The 20127-nt window shown below is 40.2% G+C and overlaps 1 protein-coding gene across 5 annotated transcripts in view; it reads right to left on the bottom strand.

Annotated features, from left to right (window-relative positions):
* SNX9 (sorting nexin 9) overlaps positions 1 to 20127 on the bottom strand; it is a 136444-nt gene that overhangs the window by 100639 nt on the left and 15678 nt on the right. For 3 of the 5 annotated variants that reach the window (XM_043962893.1, XM_043962892.1, XM_043962896.1), the window contains exon 1: positions 9784 to 9913. The exons of 1 other annotated variant lie outside the window; for it this stretch is intronic. In XM_043962893.1, the coding sequence (XP_043818828.1) occupies positions 9784 to 9834 (51 nt within the window). In that variant the 5' untranslated portion in view covers positions 9835 to 9913. Of the gene's footprint in view, positions 1 to 9783; positions 9914 to 20127 lie in introns of those variants that run through there. One more of the 5 variants, XM_043962895.1, reaches the window with a different exon arrangement.

Genomic DNA, 20127 nt, shown 5'->3' with positions numbered 1-20127 from the left:
GCCACCTAGCTACCCCTACTTCTTTTCTTAATTTTGGGGTCCAGGGCAGTTTGGAGGTACAGAATTGGCTGAAAATCAGTACGAGAGAGAAGGAAATGAAGTAAATAAAGGTCTAGATAAACATACAAGCTGGATAACCAACTACAGTAAACAAGTTTTCTAAAGAAAGAAAATGATTCTTTTGAGAGAGAAAGCAGAAAAAAACTCCAAACATTATTTGAAGTTACTAAGGGATATTATGAGTTCAACTAGTGGTAGTCTTTAGGTTATAGTAATATTTATATATTTAACTACTCACCAGAGACTGTGATTAATTTTTTATATATGCTTATACATGAAATCCACCCCCAGGTCTAACTCCTAGAGAGGACCTAAAACATCTCTTGACTGACTCTTTGTGACCCCATGGACCTCTGTCCATGGCTAAGATACTGAAATGGTTTGCCATTTGCTTCTCCAGTGGCAAACATAGGTTAAGTGACTTGCCCAAGGTCACATAGCTAGGAAGTTTCTGAGGCTGTATTTGAACTCAGGTCTTCCTCACTCCAAATCTAGTGCTCTATCTACTCTGCCACCTAACTGCCTCTTCAACCTTGGGACCTGGAGAACAGCAAAGATTATTCCAGCAAAATAGCTTTCAGGCTGCAAAAGATAAATAATTCATCCTTGGCCAGGTAAGAAAGGTTTAACAGCATTTTCATCTACATTTTTATCACAAATCCAATACAATTTCCCTTTGCAGACAAATATGTTTTACCTTAAAATATTAGCATAATTTCATCAATTTGAGATTCTGCAGACTAACCAGATCTTTAAAAATAAATCATTATGTTAACCTATCCCAAAGAGCAATGCTAATAATCTCCTCTAAATTCTGCTGAGTATGATACAACTTGGATAAAATAAAGCAAGTGCTTTTAAAGAGAAACACACACACACATATTAAAGGAAAAGAAAATGAGACACCTACTTTAAAACTAGAATCAATGAAAATAAAACTCTCAGAAGCTATCAAAACAAATGTGCCACTGTTTACTATCTATAAGATGATGTTCTTGTAAAGATCTCATTAAATATTTTCTATTGTTGTTCTAAATGTTGTTTTAAATTGTGTCCAACTCTTTGTGACCCCATTTGGAGTTTTCTTGAAAAAGTGGTTTGTCACTCATTTTCCTGCTCATTTTACAGATGAGGAAATGAGGCAAACAAGGTTAAGTGACTTGCCAAGGGTCATATAGTTAAGTGTCAGGTTGGATTTGAACTCAGGAAGATGAGTCTTCCTGACTCCAAGTCTGGCACACTATCTACTGAACCACCAGGCTACCCCTCACAGGATCACATATTTTTAGCCGGAAGGGACCTTAGATGCCACTGAAATCAACCCCTATCATTTTATAGATGATGAAACTGAGGCCCAGAGATGTCAGGCAACTTGTCCACGTAGTAAATACTTTGGTTTTAGTTTTTCCTAGGTTTCTATATTGTAAAAAGTTTTTATTCCTTAGCAGTTTGAAGACTGAGTATTTAATGGTAGACATGCTTTAAAAACTCATTATCATCATACTGGTTTTGTCACTTACTCCTAAGGCTCTGAACAAGTCACTTAAATTTCTTGGATTTCAGTTTCCTCGTCTGTAATCTGGAAGGGGAGAAGATGGGGGAGCTGGATTAGATGACTTCTAAGGTCCCTTTCCTTCCAGCTCTATTTCTAAATTTATAAACCTATGATCAACACTGGTTAAACAACAAAACCCAAAAAACCAACTTCTACCCCCATCAAAAAAAAAAACAAAAACCAAACCCACCCAGCATCACATAATGACTCTAGTGATAAATCTCTGATTTTATGAAACCTGTTACTTGGACAACAGATGTACAGTCTGTCACCATGTCTACATTCACAGCTTTTGTACCTTGGTAGGAGGGCACACAAATAACTGTAGAACCTAGGAGTCAGTCGGAACCTTCAAGGCCTCAGAGCACAACTGTATCTGTTTTTTGGGTTTTTTTGTTTGTTTTTGGCAGGGCAATGGGGGTTAAGTGACTTGCCCAGGGTCACACAGCTAGCAAGTGTCTGAGGCCGAATTTGAACTCAGGTCCTCCTGAATTCAGGGCCAGTGCTTTATCCACTGCGCCACCTGGCTGCCCCCCCTCCTTTTTTTTTTTTTTTGCACAACTGTATCTGAACAATCCACTCCACAACATCCTTGACAACTTCCAGCTTTCCCTTGAAGACCTTGAGGGAGGAGGAATCCATAATCTCCCCAGATCACATATTCTACTTCTGAAAAGTTGTTAGGAAGTTTTACCTTAGATCAAATCTCTTAGCTACTTCCACACACTGATCCTATTTCTACTCTTTGTGGCTAAGCAGAACAAGCCTAATTAATCCTTCTTACATATTCGAATACATACACAGCTACAAAAAGCTTGCTAATAAGTCTTTTCTTCTTCGGGCTAAACATCAACTGATGATCATATGACAGACGTGGTCTTAAGGCTCTTCCCCATACTAGTCATCCTTTCCTTTTCTTTTTCTTTTTTTTTTTTTTGGTGAGGCAACTGGGGTTAAGTGACTTGCCCAGGGTCACACAGCTAGTAAGTGTTAAGTGTCTGAGGCCGAATTTGAACTCAGGTCCTCCTGAATCCAGGGCCAGTGCTCTATCCACTGCGTCACCTAGCTGCCCCCATCCTTTTCTACATGCTAATTTTTCAATTTTTCCCTAAAGCTTGGCTCCAAATATGGTCTGATCAGGATACAACACCTCAACTCTTAAATCTTTTTCTGAATAAGTGCTATCCAGCCATGCCACTCTCATCTTACCATTGTGAAAATGGCTTCTGAAACCCAAGGAGAAGACTTTCCCCCATCCCTAATAAATGTCAACTTACTAGACTCATTCCAACCTTGTTGCCTGTGAAGATCTTTTTGGATCCTAATTCAGTCATCCAATATATTTGCTACTGTTCCTTGCTTTTAAAAATCGGCATATCTAGGGGCAGCTAGGTGGCGCAGTGGATAGAGAACCGGCCCTGGAGTCAGGAGTACCTGAGTTCAAATCCGGCCTCAGACACTTAACACTTACTAGCTGTGTGACCCTGGGCAAGTCACTTAACCCCAAGTGCCTCACTTAAAAACAAAAAATCGGCATATCTGTCAATCATGCAATCAAGTCAACTGTGAGAATATTCAATAATCAATTGAAAATGTACTTTCCAGGGTTGCCACTGATCTCTTGATTAAAAAAATCCAATGGTTTTTCTTTTTTATTCCTTATCCTTGAGGTGTCTGTATCATTTAATGCTGATGACTACCCTTCTCCTCCTGAATGTTCTCTTCCCTTCTGCTTTTTTTTTTGTTTGTTTTTTGCAGGGCAGTGGGGGTTAAGTGACTTGCCCAGGGTCACACAGCTAGTAAGTGTCAAGTGTTTGAGGCCAGGTTTGAACTCAGGTACTCCTGAATCCAGGGCTGGTGTTTATCCACTGCGCCACCTAGCTGCCCCCTTCTCTTCCCTTCTGAGTTGTTGTTACCCTACTCCCACTGGCTCCTCCCTTATCTCTATGACCACTCCCCTTCTCAGTCACCTTTCTTGGAGGGCCCATCATCTCTATCATGCCCCCTAACTATTGGTATTCCCCAAGCTTCTGTTCCAGGTGCTTTTCTCTATGGTACCCCTCTTAGTAAGCTCATCAGCTTTAGTTCCCATGGATAAGAGCATCAGGCCAGAAAGCTGGATGGCTCTTTGGTGAGCTTCCGTAGGCTTTAAGAAGCATCCATCCTCCTAAGGTAAACAAGTTATCTTCCCAAAGTTTTGAAGCCAGTGGCTATGGGGCTAGAAGACTTTAGGGATGATCTACTCATGAATAAAATGTGCTGCCTGGTTAAACATTTAAAAGGATTTTATGCTCATGCCATCTGTCTGGTATACTTTATTTTTATTTATTTATTTATTTTTGCTGAGGCAATTGGGATTAAGTGACTTGCCAAGGGTCACACAGCTAGTAAGTGTTAAGTGTCTGAGGCTGGATTTGAACTCAGGTACTCCTGACTCCAGGGCCGGTGCTCTATCCACTGCGCCACCTAGCTGCCCCTATCTGGTATACTTTTTCAAGATGCTTCATTTCCTGTCTCAATGATTCTGCCCTGGCTTTTCCTACATTCTTCACCTGCACTTCGTAGAATGCTTGGTGATCTTTAAGACTTACACTAAGTGATCCCTTTTCACATAATCTTTTCTGATATCTCCTAGTTCTAGAGTTCTCATTTCCCAAACTATTTTGTATTTATTTGGTTTGTATTATGTATACACTAATAAACGCATGAGTTGTCTCCCCCATCTTGTATATATTACATATACACCAACATGTGCTCCCCCAATATTATATTAGCTCCTTGAAAGCAGGGAGTATTTTCTTTTTCTCTTTGTGTTTCCAGAGCTCACAGTGCCCAGCACACACAAAAAAGCAATTAATAAATGTTTATTTCATTGAATTTCCAAAAATGAAGTAATTTGTCTCAAGCCAAAACCTTTTCTTCCTACTCATTTTACAGATCAAGAAATCGAGAATAAAATGCAGGAAGGTTAAGTGACTTGCCCCAGAATACAAATTAGTAAACAGAGTCAAAATATGGTTTGGTTTTGTTTTTTTTGCAGGGCAAGGAGGGCTAAGTGACCTGCCCAGGGTCATACAGCTAGTAAGTGTCAAGTGTCTGAAGCTGGATCCAAACTCAGGTCCTCCTGAATTCAGGGCCGGTGCTTTATTCACTGTGCCACCTAGCTGCCCCAACAGAATATGAACCCAGTTCCTCTGACTTTAAATCCTGTATTCCTTCCACTCCAATCCCATACACTAGCACCCCTGACAAATCTGCAGGTCACAGAACCACGGCTAGTGAATGTATGTTACTTCACATCTGCTGCCTCTTTTTATTTGGTGAAGACAAACAAACATGGGTGAGGTGGAGAGTCCATCCTTAAGAGCAAGCAGGCAGGGCAGCTAGGTGGCGCAGTGGATAAAGCACCAGCCCTGGATTCAGGAGGACCTGAGTTCAAATTCGGCCTCAGACACTTAACACTTACTAGCTGTGTGACTCTAGGCAAGTCACTTAACCCCCATTGCCCTGAAAAAAAAAAGAAGGGGGCAGCTAGGTGGCACAGTGGATAAAGCACCAGCCCTGGATTCAGGAGTACCTGAGTTCATATCCAACCTCAGACACTTGACACTTACTAGCTGTGTGACTCTGGGCAAGTCACTTAACCCCCACTGCCCCGTGCAAAAAAAAAAAAAAAGTAAGCAGGCCTTTATGATTAATGCACTAGTACTAAAACTGGTGGTTTTAAAGGATGTTTCATCTGGAGAACAAACAGCTCTCAGTACAGTTTATTCATGGAGAAGATACAAAGACATTCGTGACTCTAAGGTGCTACTTAGTGATCGCTAAACAATACAGGCTTGATAATTGCTTGTAGAATGAACTGCATTTCAAACTATCTGGTATACTTTTGAGATTTAGAATTTACATGGAAATAGGCAGTTCACAACATCTAGCTTAGGAAAAACATTTCCCTGGGACAATCACCTTCAAAGAGTCAGAGACACAACATCTCCCCAGTTCAAATCTTTCAAGTTTCTCTCACGTTGACATAGATCCTCACTAAAGAAAAGGATGATTGGCATAAAGGTGCCTAACAAGACAGGCAGGAGAAACTTTACCAAAAGATATAGAAAATGGTCACATCAGAAATGAAGTTCTTGGTAGTGTTTTTTTTTTCTTCTTTTTTAGTGAGGCAATTGGGGTTAAGTGACTTGCCCAGGGTCACAGAGCTAGTAAGTGTTAAGTGTCTGAGGCTGGATTTGAACTCAGGTCCTCCTGACTCCAGGGCTGGTACTCTATCCACTGTGCCATCTAGCTGTCCTGAAGTGGTAATTTATTGTTATTATCATCATTTATTTATTTATTCATTCATTCATTCATCCATTTATTTATCTTGCAGGGCAATGGGGGTTAAGTGACTTGCCCAGGGTCACACAGCTAGTAAGTGTCAAGTGTCTGAGGCTGGATTTGAACTCAGGTACTCCTGAATCCAGGGCCGATGCTTTATCCACTGTGCCACCTAGCCGCCCCTTTGGTAGTGTTTTGAATTGGATATAGGCCAGAATTTTAAACTATAACATATTTTAAAAACTGTAATATAATAATAACATATTTATTTCTATCAGTAGGCTCCTCCTTAAAGGTCACTTCCCCATTAGATTCATGCTGCTAAAGTGGCAGGCACTACCGAATCAGGTTTGCAGCTGGGTGGCCCAGCATAACAGCTGTAAGGTTATATGAACCACAAAATGAGACAAATATAAACTGAAGAAGTTACAGAAAACAGAAATAAAACCTGAATGGTTAATTTGTAAAGTTACCCTACCAAAGATAGATATAATCAATGTTGAAGCCATGAAGAAAAATGATATTAAAAATAAAGATTCAGGGGCAGCTAGGTGACACAGTGGATAGAGCACCAGCCCGGGATTCAGAAGGACCTGAGTTCAAATCGGGCCTCAGACACTTAATACTTACTAGCTGTGTGACCCTGGGCAAGTCACTTAACCCCAACTGCCTCACCCCCCCCCCCAAAAAAAAAGATTCATCTGATATAAAGTGGGAGAGGCCCACTCACTGGACAAGGATACATTAACCCAATAAACTCCCTCCCTTTGTATGGATTCCATGTTTGGAAGGGGTGGGTAGAGGTTGTTATATATACAATAGAAAGTTGACTTTCCAATTACTTTTGGAGTCTTAGCACACCCCTTCTTCACCTCCTGGTTTCTCTGTCTCTAGTCTCCTCTAGTTTAAACTATCGTGTATAATGCTGCCAGACAATTTTTATGGTGGTAGGGAGGGCCTGGTGAGCGTGCATGGCATTCCTGGTTTCAGAAAGACAACAAATAGTATGTACAATGAAAAGGGCCCTACTTCCCAATTTGGAAAAGGCACAGACGTTCCATAACTTACTCTAGTTCACCAATCTTGTGGTAAAGGTGGCTGGCCAGAAGTCCTCAAAACTAACAACCAAAACCAATTTCCTGAGTAAATTAATCTGCTTTTCTTGAATCTGTGAACTAGCCTGACAACAATTCACTTTTTGGTAAAAGTATTAGATTCACACTTTTTTGGTTAATTCTCAAGAGCAAAGGACAAAGCAACAATGTACACAAATATCTGTTCCAAATTGTATTCAAAGCTAGATTTCCTCAGAGCCACAGGGCTCAAGCACCACAGCCTAAATTTGGTATCAATAAATACCTGTGTTTAAACCTCAAAAACTCATGAGAGATTTTGTACTCCACAGATCTATAAAGAGAGAGTAACTATTTCGAGGACAGGAAAGCTTTGTTCTCAAGTATTCTGACTCAAAGCAAAATTTAATAGACAAAGTGCACAAAAGTCAGGTATGAACTTACACTGGCTCAAAACTTCAAGATCTGAAGCTATTATTGTTCTAATATTGTTCTAAGTATTGGGGCAGCTAGGTGGCAAAGTGGATAGAGCACCGGCCCTAGATTCAGAAGAACCTGAGTTCAAATACAGCCTTAGACCCTTGACACTTACTAGCTGTGTGACCCTGGGCAAGTCACTTAAGCCCAACCACCTCACCAAAAAAAAAAAAATCCTAAGTATTGTTTATCCTCTATCACATTTGATTTCATTGTCATTTATAAAATCAATTTGCATATTTTATTGATAAACAATTTTTTGGGGGGACGGGGCAGGGCAATGAGGGTTAAGTGACTTGCCCAGGGTCATGCAGCTAGTTAAGTGTCATGTGTCTGAGGCTGCATTTGAACTCAGGTTCTCCTGAATCCAGGGCCGGTGCTTTATCCACAGCACCACCTAAACAATCTTTTAAAATGAAAACAAATATAAACAAACAAAAATTTATTCCCTGAAAATTTAAACAAACCACAAGAGATTTCAACAGCTAATGTCTACAAACACCTTTACAACTTAATTTCTGTTAAAAGGAAGCCTATCAACTTAAACATGAAATAGCACCAATATCATCCATCATGTTTAGTGTAAATTTTGTTGCCTTCAAATTTACATAGTTACACTCAGTGTACATGCTGTTCATTAGGATTCTCCTTTTTACAGTGTATACTTTCATAAATCTTTCTAAATTTCTTTAACTTCTTCCTATCTATTGTTCCTAACAAGGTAATAACATTCTAATACATTCATAGCTATAATTTATTCAGCCATTCCCCAATCACTGGTAACAAAGATTGCTTATGACTTCTTGCTTTTATAGTGCTATTATGACTATATATTTTAAACAAAGAGGGTTTTTATTCCTGTTTATTCCTCTTTGAATTAGAGACCTTTGGGCCAAAAAGGTATACACAATTCTGTCATTTTTCTTCTATAATTCTATACTGCTTTCCAAAATAGTGGACTAGTTCATCATCCCATCAGCAGTGAATTATTGTGCTTCTTCTTATCCCTTTGTTTTTCATTTTACACCATTTTTGCCAATTTAGTGGGTGTAATGATTTCTTTTAATTCATCTCATTGTTTTATTTTTGCATTTCATGCTTATTTTAATTTGTTTATCTCTGATTATTGGTAATTTTCAACACTTTTTAGCAGTTACTGATAGTTTGTATTTCTTCTTTTAACTAATTGTATAAATTCCCTATAGATTCTGAAGGTCAGACTTTTATCAGATGTTTAAAGATAACTTCCTGAATCTTTGAATCTTGCTCTTGCTGCACCATTTACTGTGCAAAAGCATTTTATTTTTATATCATCAAGAGTCTTATTAGTCTTCTGTGACTTCCTCTATATTATATATGGTTAAAATGTTTTCCCCTACTCAGAATTGTGGAAGATATAATCTTCCATTCTCAAAAGGGCCTTTTTTAATCAAAAAAATTTAAATGCTTACTGCCCAACTGTGTTAACTGTATTACTGTGTAATAAGCATGCTGAAAAAAGGCTGGAAGAGGGAGCAGCTAGGTGGCACAGTGAAAAAGCACTGGCCCTGGATTCAGGAGGACCTGAGTTCAAATCCAGCCTCAGACACTTGATACTTACTAGGTGTGTGTGACCCTGGGCAAGTCACTTAACCCTCATTGCCTTGGGGGGGGGGGAGGAAAAAAAGGGTGGAAGAGTTTCCATGGCAAAGGAAGAGTTTACAGGTAGCATGGCAAAAAGTGCATAGAGTCCTGGACTTGGGCATCAGTAAGACCTTGGTTCAAATCCTGCCTCAGACCCCTGTTTGTTACATGAGGATGTCAGTCCCCCATTCACTAAATTTCAATGGCTCCCTATTACCTGTAGGATCAAATATAAAACCTCCTGTTTAGTGTTCAAAGCTCTTCAGAACCTGGCACCTTCCTATCTTTGTAACTTGGTTTTTTGTTTTTTGCGGAGCAACTGGGGTTAAGTGACTTGCCCAGGGTAACACAGTTAGTAAGTGTCAAGTGTCTGAAGCCACATTTGAACTCAGGTACTCCTGAATCCAAGGCCAGTGCTTTATCCACTGTGCCACCTAGCTGCCCCCTTTTAAAAATTTTTTTTAAATGTTTTAGTGAGGCAATTGGGGTTAAGTGACTTGCCCAGGGTCACACAGCTAGTAAGTGTTAAGTGTCTGAGGCCAGATTTGAACTCAGGTACTCCTGACTCCAGGGCCGGTTCTCTATCCACTGTGCCACCTAGCTGCCTCAGCACCTTCCTATCTTGACAATCTTTTTTAACACCTCACTTAATCTCCATTTACTTACTCTGAGAGCTGGTGACGCTGGCCTTCTTGTTCCTTGCACAAGACACTCCATCTCTTGGCTTCAGGCATTTTCTCTAGTTGTCCTCCATGCCTGGAATGTCCTCCCTCCTCACTCCCGCCTCCTGGTTCCCCTCAAGTCCCAGCTAAAAGCCTACCTTCTACAAGAAGCCCTTATCTTATTTCAGGCTAGTGCCCTCCCTCTGTGGATTCTCTCCAACTTATCCTGTCTCTATCTTGTATATACAGAGCTGTTTGCATGCCCTCTCCCCGCCCCAGACAGGGAGCTCCCTCACAGCAAGGGTTATTTCTTTGCCTGTACTTATCTGAACAGCACTTAGTATGGTATTTGGCACAGCACTGGGCACAGATTAGGTGCTTAATAATGGCTTGCTGACTAATTTGTTATGGGCCAGACACTTTTACCCTCCTCTGGGCCACAAATCCTCATCTGTAAAGTAAGGGAGTCGAACTAAGTGACGTCTGAGGTCCCATATTGCTCTGCTCCACATCTAGGACCCTCTCTATAGGCCTCTTTCTCTTACAGCATGTTTCCGTTCAGTCTGTACAGCTGTCAGATATTGCTGCTATACTCACACTCACCCCAATAGAAACCTATTGCGAAGCAGCGGATATTTCCAATAGTTCCAACCATAGCACTTTCCCGAGAGTCCATGCTATAGGGTGACTTTTGGTACTTGGGTAAATAAACCTCTTTGGCTGTGAGACAGATAATAACAATAATGTCAGCAATTGTTATTTATATAACTTTAAGGTTGACAAAGCAATTGCCATGCATTATCTCATTTGAACAGCTTGACACCCCTAGGAGATAGGAATATACTCTAATAATGAATCCTTCTAAAACGAATAATGTGCCCACCTTTCAATGTAACTGGCTGAGGAATTAAGAACAGTATTCTCCCGCAGCTTCCCAGAAAGTTAGTGATGCCATCCAAACATCTCAGAAAGAGCAGAGGGTGAACCCAGAGTTAGGAAACCTGAGTTGGATTTTCACCTTAGACACTTATAATGGGCAATGTGTGACAATGAGCAAGACACTGAATTTTGCAGAACCTCAAGTTTCCTCACATATAAAATGGGGCTTAATAAGACTTGTCCTGTCTACCTTCCAGGGATGTTGTAAGGAAAAACTCTGCAAATTTTAAAGTACTTTATACATATGAAAGATTATTATTGATGTGAACAATTTGAAATATACAATTTTACTGAGCCAAATTTACCCAGGATGTTGGGTTCTATTTGGGAAGATATGAAAGGATTTGGAGACACATCCTTAATTCTTTTGGGTCATTAACATTAAGTTACTAATTCAGTTAATAGAACTCTGTTGACCACGAAAATCTACAACTTCTAAAAACTTCTACCAGTAACCTGTTCCAAGAAAATACCTCATGTTCTGAGATACCTCACATTCTGAGATAAATATATGACACCAAATCACAGAATTTCAGATTTTAAAAGGGAGTCTATGTCCATCTAAGTCCCCTCTACAACACACCTAACAAGTGGTCCCTCCAGCTGTTGTCTGAAGACCTCCAATGAGGGAAAACCCACCACCTTCCAAGGAAGTCCATTCTACTTTGGGAAAGCTTTCATTGCTATGGAATTTTTCTTTACTTCGAGCCTAAAGTTGCCACATGAAGTTTTTACCTCTTTTCCACATTTTTGCTCTCTGGAACCAAGGGAGAATTGTCTCCCTTCCACAAAATAATCCTTTGGATACTTGAACACACTTATCATGGGAGCCCTTGATCTTCTCTTTTTCTTGGCTAAACATTCCCAGTTTCTTAATAAGCCGTTCCTTATAAGTAGGCAGCTGGATGATGCAGTAGAACACCAAACCTGAAGTAAAAAAGACCCAAGCTGGTCTCCACTCCTGTCTCAGCACAGCAGCTCCCTCCTTCTAACCTTCCAAGCCATTCTTGGTTAGAGCCCAACCCCACAGTCACCCTGACACAGATCCAGTTCCAGGAAGGCCTCACCAGAGAAGGAGACCCCCAGAGCCTCTGAATCAGCTTAAGTGCCAGTGTCATCTGGAACTAAGCTCACAGTCTGGTGAGAAGGCTGAGCCCTGGGCAGGGGGGGAGGCTACAGGGGTCTATGCTGGTGCTGAGGCAGAACTTGGATTTTTCACCCTGCTGAGAACCAGGAGGTAGTCTTCAGTAGCAGTGGCCCAGATAGGGGAGGGGTGCAGGCTCTCCCGGGCTGACAACCACAATACAGAAAGCTGGTTGATTAGCAAGTTGGCCTGGGGTCATCAACAGGCCAGGTGAGTGAAGAACCTGATCCTCCTTAAATCATACCACCTGGGACTTCTTAAGCTTGGGATACTGCAGCATGGAAACAGTGCCCCACTTTAAGGAGTCAAGTAAAAGAAAGGCAAGATGAGCAGACAGAGAAAGGTGAGCACCACAGAAAGTTTCTTCAGTAACAAGGAAGACTGAGGGGCACCCTCAGAGGAAGATGTCAACATCAGGGCCCCTATATCTAAAGTTTCCAAGAAAAATATGAATTGGTCTTAGGCCATAGAGGTGCTCAAAAAGGACTTTGAAGATAAAGTTAGAGAGGTAGAGGAAAAAATGGAAAGAGAAATGAGGGTGATGCAGGAAAGACTTGAGAAAAAAAGCCAACAGCTTGAAAAGTCAAATTGGCCCAATGGAATAGGAGGTACAAAAGTTCTCTGATGAAAATAAATGCCTAAGAATTAGGATTGAACAAGTGGAAGCCAGTGACTTTATGAGAAACCAAGACACAATAAAGCAAATCCAAAATGAATAAAAAAATAGAGGGCAATGTGTCCAGGGGAGATAATTTGAAAATTAGTGGTCTACCTGAAAACCATAATCAAGGAAAGAGCTTAGGCATCATCTTCCAAGATATTCTCAGGGAAAATTGCCCTGAAATTCTAGAAGAAGAAGCTAAAATAGAAATTGAAAGAATCCACCTATCACCTCCAAAAAGAGATCCCAAAAGAAAAACTCCTAGGAATATTATAGCCAAATTTCAGAGCTCTCAGGTGAAGGAGAAAATATTGCAAGCTGCCAAAAAGAAAGAATTCAAGTACTGTGGAGCCCCAGTCAGGATAGCACAAGATCCAGCAGCTTCTACATTAAAGGACCAGAGGGCATGGAATATGATATTCCAGAGGGCAAAGGAAATGGCATTACAACCAAGAATCACATACCCAGCAAAACTAAACATAATCTTTCAGCAGAAAAAAATGGGACTTTAATGAAAAAGAAGACTTTCAGATATTTGTGATGAAAAGACCTGAACTGAATGGCAAATTTGACTTTCAAATATAAGACCCTAGAGAACCATAAAAAATTGGAGCTGGGGGACATACCTGGGGTTGTACAGTGGGTAACTGTCTTGTGTCTGAGGCCTGGTTTTGGCTGAGATCCCCCTGGGTCCAGGGGTGATGCTTTGTCCACTGTGTCACCTAGCTAGGTGATAACATCTTTAGGGTTAAATTGAGGGGTGAAGGGAATTCACTGGGGGAGGGGGAAGGGCAGAGGTGAAAGCCTACATAAAAGAAACAGGAAAAGGCTTATGGAGTGGGGGAAGAGATGGGAGAGAAGCAGGACAGTAAATGAATTTTACACTCCTCAGAAAAGGCTCAAAGACCTTAAACTCATCAGAGTTGGCTCAAGGAGGGACTAACACACACACCCAACTTGGTGGAGTAATCCATTTAATCTGGGCAGTAAATGAGCCTAACACTCATCAGAACTGGCTCAAAGACCTCAATCTCATTAGAATTGGCTCTGGAAGGGAATAATGTACACACTCAATTGGATGAAGTAATCTCTAACCCTGCAGGAAAATAGGAGGGGAAGGGGATAAAGAGAGAGGGGCAAAAGAAGGAAGGGCAGAGTGGAGGAGGGGACAGACAGAAGCAAATCCTTTTGAAGATTGATAGGATGAAAGAAGATGGATAATAGAATAAATATCATGGGGAAGGGAATAGGATGGAAAGGAAACCATTAACAATAGTAATCATGAAAAAGAGAAAAGGGGGAAAATTGTACAAAAAATATTTATAGCAACTCTTGATGAAGGCTAAGGATTGAGAATCAAGGGAATATCCATCAATTGAGGAATGACAGAAGAAGCTGTGCTATATGATTGTGGTGGAATGGTCTTGTGCTATAGGAAATGACAAACAGGATGATCCCAGAAAAACCTGGAAAGACTAATGAACACTGATATACAGTGAAGTGAGCAGAGCTGGGAGGACACTGTGCATAGTGACAGCAGTATTGTTCAATACCTGTGCAATTGTGAATGACTTAACTACTCTCAGCAATGCAATGATCCAAGACAATCCCAAGGAACTAATGAGGAAGCTTACTATCCACCCCCATAGAAAGAACTGATAAAAAGAACACTTGTGGATTGTACATATATAACCTGGTTGCAATCGTGTAGAGGGGGGAGGAAAGGAGAAAATGAATGTTGAAAACTACCCTCACATGTAACTGGAAAAAATAAAATAAATGTTTGTTGCAAACACCAAAAGAAAAAAAAAGACCCTATTTCAAATCTAGAATGACACTTACTAGCTGAGTGACCCTCTGCAAATCATACCAATTGCTCTCTGCCTCAGTTTCCTCATCTGTAAAATGGGCATAACAACAGCACCTATTTCCCAGTGTTGATGTGAGAATAAAATAATCTTTGTAAAGCACATTGTAAACATTAAAGCTCTATTTCTACGGCATCATTTCAATACATGTCAAATTCTACGTAAATGGTAGTGGTAGTGGTGGTGGTGATGATGTCAAAGTCATTTGTGGACAGTTCTAACTGTTGAGAAGTCTGTCCTTACTTGGTGAAATTGCTCAGCATCATGCTGAAAATCTGCCTCTGTGACTGCCACCCACTAATTGTTCCTTGGTCTGGCGTCTGGAGCCAAGTAAAATGACTGATCCCTTGTCCATAATGACAGGCCTTCAAAGCTTCTCTTCTGTTTTTGTTTTTAAATGAGGTAACTGGGGTTAAGTGACTTGCCCAGGGTCATACAGCTAGTAAGTGTTAAGTGTCTGAGGCTAGATTTGAACTCAGGTACTCCTGACTCCAGGGCTGGTGCTCTATCTACTGCACCACCTAGCTGCCCCTAAACTTCTCTTCTTTCCTTCATGCTAGCTATCTGAGCTCTTCAAGATTTCCTATTCCCCAAGCTAAATGTTCCCAGTTCTTTCCAATATTCCTCATGAAGAGATGGCTGACCTCAAGGCCATCTGTGTACTTCATTGTCTGAACTTTAGATGTATCTATCTTAAATTTTCTGTAATTAGATTGGGTCCACCAGTATGTCCTTTTGAAATCTTTTGGAATCTTGACTTTTCTCTGATGTGTTAGCTATATCCCAGATGTATGTCACCTGCAAATTTGATAAGCACATGTTCTATGGACCGGGGGCAAGTGCCGGACCTGGGGTTTCACTGCTAGAGAGAATCACCTAAATGAAGAAACCATCTCTACTGAGGTGACTGGCATCTTATCTGTACCCCCAAAATCTTAAGAGAGTTACCCAAAGCACAGAAATGACAAGTGACTAGTCCAGGGTCACACAACCAGTACATTGTGAGAGGCAGTCCTTGAAGGCAGGTCTTTTTACTTTGGAGGTTGGTTCTCTATCGGCTATGCAGCACTGTTATTATGGCTTCACTGATAAATGCAGACCAGCACAGAGGCAAAGATAAGGGTATCAGTCATAAACACATCTGTTTATTATCAGTGTTGCCTCCATGACATCAAGTTTAGAGAACCTGTTTCTAGAATATTCACATGAATGCAATGAACAGTAAGAGTTGCCATCATGAAAAGGTGCCTATCATTAAATTTCACTGTTCCTGTTCTAGCACAAATAAAGGAACAGAAATACCACAGTATCTACCTGTCAACAGTATCTATTTAAATGCTCTCCCAAGATGCAGTATCTAAATGCTTTAAAACAAAAAAGGTCTATTCACACTTAGCTGAGTGACTATGGATGGGCTGAAATCAGCACCAAGAGAGTGAATATCCACATGGATGAAGTCATGAACCAGTCTTGTAGATAATGGAATAGACCAAAGCTGATGGAAAAAACACAAAAAGACCAGTCTAGATCCTACTTGGGAAACTGCGATGACTTTAATAATCTCAATCTTCTCACTGTTGTAAAAGACCATGCCTAATAAAATGTTCGCTAAGCAATGCTATATGGCTCCAATTCTTAGATCTGAGAGAAATTAAAACGGCAAATAAAGCAAAGAGCAAAAGACTGGGCTCTCCAGTATCCCACCCTGAGCTCCTGCACTCAGACTGGGCAGAGAGAATTCTCCCTAAGTAGCCTACCCGAGACCCACATTGCTGCTGCTGATCTCCAATCATCTTCATACAATGTCTCCTGCCTCTGTCCTGACTCTCTAGCTCCCACCCTAGAACCCTGCATTCTGATTGGTAGGTATCCTTTCTTACTGTCCCTTCCCTAACACCTCCTTACACCTCTAGCTTTAGGAACAGTAATTAAATTAACTGGAAAAGAGACCAATCAACTGCTCTATGGATTTACTCCATACAATCAGTCCAAAACACCCTTCCCTTATAAACACAAATAAGAAAGTATGTTCTCTTATTATGACATATGTATGAGAACATTTTCTTCTTAGAATCGGAGCTGCTTGAGGGTAGGTACTCGATTTGTATCTCCAGTACTTTTAGAACTTCCTGGAACAGAGTTAGCCCTAAATAAATGTTTTTACTTTCATTCATCTAGTTAGTCAACAGAACAACACGTGGTAGGTATAAGATTGCCGTGTGTTACTAATGATTACTGCTTATAAGAAGTGGTCTAAAAGAAATAATTGAGGAAATATATGACAAGATAAAAAGGTGGGGGTGAGGTGGTGGTTGTTGTTTGTCTTTCATTCTCAAGGAGGACCATGACATCAGAGTGATGTCATGACTTGTGGTGAATTAGATTTAAGTGAGGGAGGACTGTGCAAGGTCACCAACCTCACTCTCCTCCAGAGCCATCTAGACCCAGTGGCAAGATATCTGGATAACTGGAAATGGCCCCAGATATTTAAGTGACTTGCCTAGGGTCAGACAGCTAATAAGCGTCTGAGGTGAGATTTGAACTCAGGTCCTCCCAATTTCAGGGCTGATGCTCTTTCCACTGGTCACATAAAATGAGACAAATGATAGGATCCTAAGGATAATGAACTTTTTGGATTTCTAGAATAAGAAGTCTTGTAACATATCAGGTGAAACTTCAATGGAGGATGAATAAGAGGTGGACAAGAATTTCACAGGGTGAGATGTCCTGAAAGTGTTGGGATCTGTACTAGAAAAGATGAAATGACTCCATTAAGGCTAAGAACTAACATAAGGCAGTCCAACAGCTATGAGAAATTCTGGTAATTGTTTTCATTTTCTTTATCAAAATACTCAGTGGCATAGAAAAAAAGAATAACAAGGATCCACTGATTCTCAAAATTCAAAGTCATGATGATGCCAATGGCTCTTCTCAGTCCTAGAGAACATTCTGACACGGTCCTCATTGTTTCAGCAAGCAATTCTGAGAATTATTGAGGATTCTGGAAGTTTAATCTCATGCGGCTGCTTTTGCAATACACCACTCCATTCAGAAAAGCAGAATACTTATTTGTAATCTCTTTCAGGTTTTCTGGTGTCTCAATAACCCAACAGTCTACAAACATGCTACTTACTGAGGCTGTGTCTATGTACCAAGAGCAGCAATTACAACAAGCAGTCAAAACAATTGTCTTCAGCCTCCTGCTGAGAGTCAAATGGGACTGTTTCTAGAGGAGGCCACATTTTCTTTCATAGCATCCCTTAAACTCATGTGTTAAGAGCTTCAAGTGAGTTAGTCCTCGAATTCAATTTTTGTCAGTTAAGAAACAAAACCTTTTCTAACTGGACTTGATGGAGAAAGAAATTGGTGTGATTCAAAAAGGGAAAAAAAAATACCGGATCAGAACCAGAGGGCCCGAGTTTGAATCTCAGAGCTATAAGGGCCACTTAGCCTGACACATACCTGAAAAAAGAATTCCCTCTGGAACAGAACTAATTAACCTGCAGTCTGGGCAATTGTTTGAAAAATATTTAGATGACTATTCCAATATAACTGGTTGCCTTGGCAACCCACTGATGTATTTCATTTTGTGTGTTTAAAACCTTATTCTGAAAAGGGGTCCATGATGCACCCCCAAAAAGGTTAAGAGACCCTAATATAAAACATGGTGGACAAGTAGTCAACCTTGCCATGGGGAAGCCCACTACTTCATTCCTCTGTAAACCTGGGACAATAGTTACAGGACAGGGCAGCATATTCCAGATCCTGAGAATTGTCACCACCTGCCCCACTAATGGGTGAGTCCAAATGATCATTATGTGTAGAGGACAGTCTATTATTAATACTTATGATAACATAATCACATTCTTTAAGTAAGGAGGTCAGATCACAGAGAATCATACTTTCTTACAGCTTAACAGGTAGGCATGCTATCCTTTAGTCAATCTAAGAATTTTGTACTAAGTGGATTCCTCAAAGAGTTATGAGATCCATAAAAATTAACTAGGGCCCAAACATTCCCCAATTAGGCCATTTTTCCCCCTCCCCGAAATGGCCCAAGGTTTACTAATGGTTATTATCCTACTGGAAAATTAGTGCTTCTATCTTCATACATTGCTCATGGATTTCCAAAAGCTGCTTAATTACATACATCCTGCTAACAGCTAGGTAGCACAGTGGATAGAGCCTGGAGTCAGGAAGACCTGAGTTCACATAGGGCCTCAGATAGTCACTAGCTGTGTGAGCCCAAGCAAGTCGATTAGCCTGTTTGCTTCAGTTTCCTCATCTATAAAATGAGGCTAATAATAGCACCTACCTCCCAGGGTTGTTGCGAGGATCAAATGAGATAATTGTAAAGTGCTTAGCACAGGGCCTGGAACATACTAACCGCTTTATAAATATTAGGGGTTATTATTATTTCTATTTCTAGTAAATCCAAGTAACTGACTCACAAGTATGTTTTGGGTCCAAACAGACTGGAGAGGTTGGGATTCAGCTCATATTTTGTCACATACTTTCCGTCCTGCACAATCAGCCACCTTCAAATGCATTTTTATTTATGTTTTAAAGAGTTCAAGAACCCTTTTACTTGGTCGTCATTTAACAATCTGTTTCTGTAGCTGAACTTGAAAAACAATGGTTTCCACATCAAGACTTTAATGTATTTTAAAGAGAGTTCTGGCAGATTTTCCCTTAACATCCTGAAACAGTGAGTGAGTGCTTCATTTATCATATTCACTTTTATTCTAAAACTTTTAAGCAAATCAAATGAGAATATAGGCAAACTTCTATGGAATAAAAAAGCTACGGGGCAGCTAGGTGGTGCAGTGGATAAAGCACTGGCCCTGGATTCAGGAGAACCTGAGTTCAAACCCAGCCTCAGACACTTGACACTTACTAGCTGTGTGACCCTGGGCAAGTCACTTAACCTTCATTGCCCCATAAAACAAAAACAAAAAAGCTACTCTATAATATATTATGTTACATAATGCATTATTATGTTATAGATCATATAACCTATGTCTACAATTATGTTTATATATTATATACCATATAGAAAGTAGAGGTTTAAGATTTGCAAAACACCATTACGCACACCTTATCTCATTTGACCCTCACACTCACCTTGTAGGATAGGTATTATTTTAATCATCCCCATTCTATAGATGAAGAAATTAGGGAAAAGAGAAGATAAGTGATTTACCCCAGGGTTCCATAGCTATTACTTGAGGTGGGATCTGAATGCAGGTTTGTCTTCCCAAATTTAAATCCAATGTTTTCTTTAAACACCTTCCCTAACCCCCCACCTTGTTTCTGACTCTGCTTTTCTGTAGCAGCACAACATGGCTAGTTACTTGAAACTCTTCCCTGGTGTTATAAAAATCAATAATCCAATGATTTAAACACATATAATACAAAATAAAAACTAAATACAGTCCTAAAAGCTACCAAAAGGGTCAGTCTAGGGTAAAAAAAAAAAAAGTAGAAAAATAGAGTAATCTTTCCCGTATTTTCTCTTATCCAGATGCAAATAATTCTGATACTAGCTTCCTATCTATATTATTTAAACAATAAATCCCAAATCATGACTATTTCTAGGTTAGGTCTTTGTATGTAAACTATGCACATAGTCAAATTCAATTATGTAGATATAAATTTTTACAATTTGTGAATTATGTTTGCTTTACATCACCTAACTTTGTCAAACATTGCTCATTTCATTCCTCAGTAGCACTA

This window comes from Dromiciops gliroides, chromosome 4, assembly GCF_019393635.1.
Source record: "Dromiciops gliroides isolate mDroGli1 chromosome 4, mDroGli1.pri, whole genome shotgun sequence".
NCBI lineage: Eukaryota > Metazoa > Chordata > Mammalia > Microbiotheria > Microbiotheriidae > Dromiciops > Dromiciops gliroides.
Note: the sequence above shows the minus strand (reverse complement) of the source record. Positions and strands in the feature narration are given on the sequence as shown.